Source organism: Physcomitrium patens, chromosome 18 (assembly GCF_059467195.1).
Source record: "Physcomitrium patens ecotype Gransden chromosome 18, ASM5946719v1, whole genome shotgun sequence".
NCBI classification, from domain to species: domain Eukaryota; kingdom Viridiplantae; phylum Streptophyta; class Bryopsida; order Funariales; family Funariaceae; genus Physcomitrium; species Physcomitrium patens.
In genome coordinates, this window is record NC_143427.1 from 16,221,723 (window position 1) to 16,227,955 (window position 6,233).

General features: G+C 46.0%; 1 protein-coding gene across 1 annotated transcript; it reads left to right on the top strand.

The window, feature by feature from the left end:
• The first annotated feature begins 1,613 nt into the window (after window positions 1-1,613).
• LOC112295496 (protein PHOSPHATE-INDUCED 1 homolog) lies at window positions 1,614-4,372 on the top strand. The gene has a single exon (XM_024547194.3). It carries the CDS (start codon window positions 2,733-2,735, stop codon window positions 3,999-4,001), a length of 1,269 nt encoding a protein of 422 aa, XP_024402962.1. The 5' UTR covers window positions 1,614-2,732; the 3' UTR covers window positions 4,002-4,372.
• The last annotated feature ends 1,861 nt before the right edge of the window (window positions 4,373-6,233 follow it).

Below are 6,233 nucleotides of genomic sequence, written 5' to 3' on the forward strand. Positions count from 1 at the left end.
TCTTGACAATTACAAATCACAATGTAATTTAGAAGACAAGGAAAAATTAGCCCGATTGTAATTACTACTCCTATTATCTTTTTCTTCCTCAATGAAATTTGGGATTATTTTATGGTAATGCTGTCAATAATAAACCTCATATTAAGTGCTTCTATTGGAATAATATTAATCTCACTAATAATAGAATACCTTATTAACTTTATAAAGGAATTCGAAATTATAGAATGATTGTTTTTATTTTTACATGATTCCAGAATTAAAAATATAAGTATAGTGTGAACAGAAAAAATCAAAATAAAATCATTCAAAAAACGTAGAGTAATACCATGAAATCATATAAGCTGTAAATGAATTATCTTTTAATTGCTTCTACTCATTTATATCATAAGCTCGGGATTAATTGATTTGGACCTATATAATGTTAACACGTAGAAAAAATGATATAACCTAATTTACATGTAATGTTTTGTCATATTGATACACACAACAACTAAGCAATCTGCACCAAATTCATACATACATATATATATATATATATATATAATTGAGTAATTTTTGACTGGCCATTACTGTGAAAGTGGATTACTTGTTCACATTCCGATTCATCTTACAAATAGCACTGCATCTTATCTATCTATCTGAATGTACGTGCATATATCAAAAAGATAAAGATCATACATTATACTTGATCATAAAATACTGTAAAGTATTTGCTCAAAATAATTTAATAAAAAACTTGTAGAAATAATAGTAATCATATACATATTTTATACACATCTATAAATAGTTAGAATTTCAATGCATGATAAGCACTTCAAATAAGATGCATGTACAGAAATTACAAAAGTGATGAAATTAAGAGTATACAAAATTTCATTGTTTGGTAAGAAGAAGGATAATGTATTCATATGTATATATTAATATCTATATCTGTTTTTTCATTAAATTTAAAAACTAGAATTTATATTATAAAAATTAGATTAGATTACCTCACAGTAAAAGATGTGCAATAAATCGTGTTCAGATGATTTCAGTTATTTTGAATGTTGTTCTTTAGAAATTCTGTGTTCGGAACCAGATTGTCACTTTGGTTTTATTTAGTTTTAACCATAGTATTAGCTAGGGTAATACACAATTCCTAAAAGCATTATTCCAAATGTTGATAAGAAATCATAATCATATTTACAATGACAACCGTTTGTGACAATGGAGAGGATAAATAAAGACTGTGTTAAATCAGAAGTCATTCCAGAACACAAACCATGGACTTTAATACATAAACATCTGACGCACAGAATGACTAATTTAGGAGAGATTTGTGGCAGAGTGGTCATGTGGGCGCCAAGAATCGGCATGTAATCACTGACACACGAAGTCATAGGAAGAGGTATTGCGAGAGAGGAAGATATTCTGTTTCCATTTGTATTGATTGAGGGGGGAGAGGGGTACTTTCCAACTCCAAAGTGACACGTGTGCGAGTTATTTAGATTTTCTTCCGAAGAAGCGAGCCAAGTCGGAATTTAGGGGGGGAGAGAAAGAAGGTGTGTGGGCATTCAAGTGGAGCATTTGGATGTACTTGAGGGTAAGGAAAGCATCTGCAAAAGTTTTAACAAACAATCCGAGATTTCAAATGGAGGCTGGAACTAACACTGTCCTTAGCTCTCCTCTCCACCCACACCCCGCCGCTGAAGCCCCCACCCAGGGGCCGCGACAAAACCTCAAATTCACAGGTGCCGATGCAGCAGACATGGGAAAAAAGGGAAGCGCTTAATCAGAGGGGAATCCCCTACTGGGCGACTCGAAAAGACACGCCTCACCTACATGGTAATCGTAGTGGTCGTCATCGTGGTGGTGACGTTGATGAGCCGACCACGCATTTGCGGGGTCTAAATCGGCGACCATGCCCAGGTGGGTCCGACGCTGTGACCTGGGCACCGCAACCAGCAACGCCATGCCAACTAAACGCCCAGATCACGGTGTCACCCTGCCGTTTAGCTCCCGCAAAACCGCCTCTGACAATCCCGAGTGTTGCAACTCGCAACGCCTCACCACTAACCTCTCAGCATGGCGCCGCTTGTTCGGTCAGTCCTACTATCATGGCGGCCACTGCGCTTCAACTCGGCTCGTTCGCCGCGCTACGTAATCCGCGCCCTGAACATCTCGATCTCAGACATGTTCGATGCAAGTCTGCAGTTTTAAACAGATCCAAGAGAGGACAAAACCTGTACATCAAGTGCACGAAGCCGCACTTAAACCTCTACCGCAGCTTGCCGCTACAGGTTCAGCTATCCCTAGACTGCGGTTTCTCGCTCACATTCTCTCTCTCTCTCTCTCTCTCTCACACACACACACGGGCAATGCTTCATGGCACACTAAGTGTTTCCACAGGGTTCGTCGCATGCAAGCCACTTCGCCACCTGCATGAAATCCATCACAGTTTTCCGTAACAATGCTCTTCGAGCTGTAAATTCCTGATAACCAAGCTCCAGGGACGCACGGCTGGCATCCGGTACTGTTGGTAGTGACGAAAGTTCAAATTTCTTTGAGCATCTGCTGTCAATGGTTGTTGGTCTCGTTCTATTCCGACTTCAGATCTGATCGTCAGATATTCAATTTCGCATTTGCGAATTTTCATCAAACGCTCGCACAGATTTTAGAGGGTTTCACTGCCAACGACCTTGTAGTGGCACGTCCATCTGTGGGCCGGAACCGCACGCGTCGTAGCGCGTAGCATGGCCTCTCAGTTGGAGAGGAGCGCTTCGACTGTGCGGGAGAGCATGGCGGCTTTTCAGCGGTCGGCCTCTTCCGTGAAGCTGGATTGTAGCAGCACTCCCATTTTGCAGCGGACGAATTCCATGCTATCCTCGGAGACGAAGCTGAAGGCTGCCCCGAGCACATTGGTGAAGGATCAGGTCGCCAACCCTGCCATCAGGAACCGGAACGTCGTGATCGGATTGCTGTCGTGTTTGCTGATTCTGGCTGTGTCGTGGCATTCCATGTCGCCCGAAGGCGTCCCGGCGGATTCGTTCGATGCCGGGAGTGGTCAGTCGGCGTGGTCTCACGGGGGCAGGGCGATGCCATACAAGGAGTTCGTGCAGAAGAGCCTTGTAGGGGGCATGAAGTTTTTGGTGCAGGACCCGCAGATCAAGATGACGTATCACAACGGGCCTCTTCTGACCGGAACGGGTGGCGTGTTGAAGGTGAATGTGATATTCTACGGGGGGTGGAGCGAGAAGCAGAAGGCCATATTGACAGACTTTGTGAGGTCTTTCTCGAGTCCGAAACCCCGGACGCTTTTCCCGACGGTGGCGGGGTGGTGGGCGATCTTGAAGAACTACAAGGACAGCAAGAAGGTGCCCGTGGCAGCCACCGTAACATTGGGGAAGGTGTACACGGACTCCAAGTACAGCTTGAAGAAGTCTCTGGCGGAGTCGGATATCGAGAAGCTGGTGGTGGCGTCGCTGAATTCGACGGGGGTGGATCCGAACGCAGTGTACCTGGTGTTGACCTCTGCGGATGTGGGCGTGCAAGGGTTCTGCAGCTCTCTGTGCGGAACCCACAGCTGGACTCGGTCGCCGGCCACGCAACACAAGGTGCTGCCATTCGTGTGGGTTGGGAACCCGGCGACCCAGTGTCCGGGGCACTGCGCGTGGCCGTATGCGAAGGCGGAGTACGGTGCGGGCCCAAACACGGCTCCGTTGAAGGCTCCGAACGGGGACGTGGGCGTGGACGGGATGTGCATCAGCATCGCCGGCTTGTTGGCCGGGGCGGCGACGAACCCTCGGAACAACGGGTACTACCAGGGAGGAGCGCTGGACCCGCTGGAGGTTGCGACGGTGTGCGGAGGGATCTACGGCGAGGGCGCGTACCCAGGGTATGCGGGGAAGATTCTGAAGGACAGGAACGGGGCGAGCTACAACGTGAACGGAGTGAACGGGCGGAAGTATTTGGTGCCGTTCGTGTTCGACCTCAGGACGAAGAAGTGTGGGCTGCAGGGGTGATTTGAGGCACGTCGACGACGACGTGGAGATGGCGGTGGCGAAGAGTGTGCGAGGAGAATGTGATGGCCTTGGTTGGCATCTGCGCGGCTGACTGCCCCGAAGAGGAGGCGTCCGGGGCCGCCGATGGAACGAAGGGATTGACAGAAGGGTGATGAGTATTGTTGTGAAGTGAGCATGATTTATGGACCCCGGATTCGTTGAGGACGGGGCGACATGGTTTTGTAGGTTGTTGATGCAATAAGTAGCTGAGCAGTGTCACACGCGAATGCAGCGGGTGGATTGCCAGCGGTTCCTCTGGCATTGTGACCTCCACGGATCGGTTTGACCACCGCCCGTCGTTAATGCAATTGGGAATATATTTTGGCTTTGCATTCTCGAGTTGTTATGTTTTAGGAGGGATGACGTCAGGATGTTTAGCAGTTTGGCGTTATCATTGTAGATTGCATGAGATAGCTGTGAGACTGATTCGATCGTTGTTTAGAAGTTTGATTGAACTTCGTGTTTTGTGTTTTGCGACAACTTCCGCTAGAAAGCTTTGAAAAGAGCGTGAAGTCTTAGTGATGAGTATTGCTGTTGTATGCACTGGATCATGTTTGTTCGATTCGTTGTGTTGTCCGGGAGAGGCTCAGGGACGGCACTTTTTTCTCGGAATTTGTCCAGTTTCTCACCATTGTTGTGGAATTGGAACAGTGCAAATGTCAATTGTGGGAAAGTATGATGAAATGAATAAGCATATCGAGTACATCATAAAATGAGGATACAATTGGTAGGAAAAGAAAAGCTAGTGTATAATACGCAACTACTAAAAATTTCCGCAACAGAAATAGTATTATACCACACAATTGATCATGCTAAACAATCAATCATCTGCAGCTGGAATATATTAGAGTGAAAACATCCGTTCAATTAACAAAGCAACCTGGTAAACTGTATTGATTAATAGGTGAATATATATGCATCAATTTATTTATTGGAGTCCATACATAGCTGTTGAGATGTAAATGTAGATCACCCTTAATGGAGTAGATCACTCGCGTCTCTACTTTAATTAACTATAGGTTTGTTGCGTTGATTTTGGTAGTTCTTTTGTGTAAAGTGCAAGTGAGGTTGATTGCTTCGTGTACTTTTTTCTATGCGGAATCATCCTTAAGTCTCAAATAGCGAGTCAATCGTATTCCACTTTCTAGTCTTTGTCGGATAACGGTAGTACTCTTATTTTGGTTGGTTATTCGTAATCGTTTACATCTTTTAGAATTTTCTCCTTTGTTGTTATTTTGGTGGTCATGTTAGTTGTTCCTATTTCCTCATGAAATTTCTCATTGCTGTTTCACAGTAACTATTACAATGGCGGTGATGTAAATTTTGACATCTAAATTAATACTAAATGTGACTAAGAAACTAAGTCCATTGTTACCAGAGCACCTTAACCACCAAGAGTCCTTGGATAGATTGCCTCTCTCACAGCAGCACACAGCAGCAGCCCCCTAAACCCTAAAACCTGAAGCTGCCGGATCAAGACATTGCTCAGCGAGGACAGAGTCAATAAAGGTCGGAAATAGTCAAGATCTTGAGCTGTGCGAGGTGACACAGGGTCACAGCCAGCACGGTTGCTGGCAACCAGTAACAGCGGCGGCTTTGAGCCGGGTGCAACGCACAACATCAGAGACAGGGCGGCCATGGCGGCCAGGTCGGACAGGCGACGACAGCAAGAAACGACCGTAAGCAACAACAGCGGTATCAAATCGGACGCGGGTTCAACATAAATGGGTATCACATGGTCTCGAGCCAGGGGAGGCGCGATGATACATGGCCACGGCCATGTTGGAATGGCCATGATAGCGAGTAACAACAACGGGCTCTGAATCGGAGACTAGGAGTAACAACACAGGGTAGCAGCAGTGGCGTCGCCAGGGCAAGTCGCAACAATGCAAGGTCGCGGCCAAGTCGGACTGGCGACGACCGCAAGCAACAATCGCAGCCTCGAATCGGATGGCGAGTCACTGCAAAATCAGCAGCAAAAGGAGAAACCCGAAGAGGAGAAAGCCGACAAGATGACCTCTACAACAAGAAGGAACGAGCAGCAGAGGAGACAATCACAACGAGGGGAATGTTAATACAGGTGGATCACAAAGACATGGGAACTAACCCGCCGATACTATGAAGGCCAGAGGGAACAAATAGAGGACAATACAAATGGGATGATTGTCACCACAAAAGACATGGGGACTGTTG

Excerpts from the sequence above, each read along its gene's own strand:
- LOC112295496 (XM_024547194.3), top strand. The coding sequence starts at position 2,733 with ATGGCCTCTCAGTTGGAGAGGAGCGCTTCGACTGTGCGGGAGAGCATG.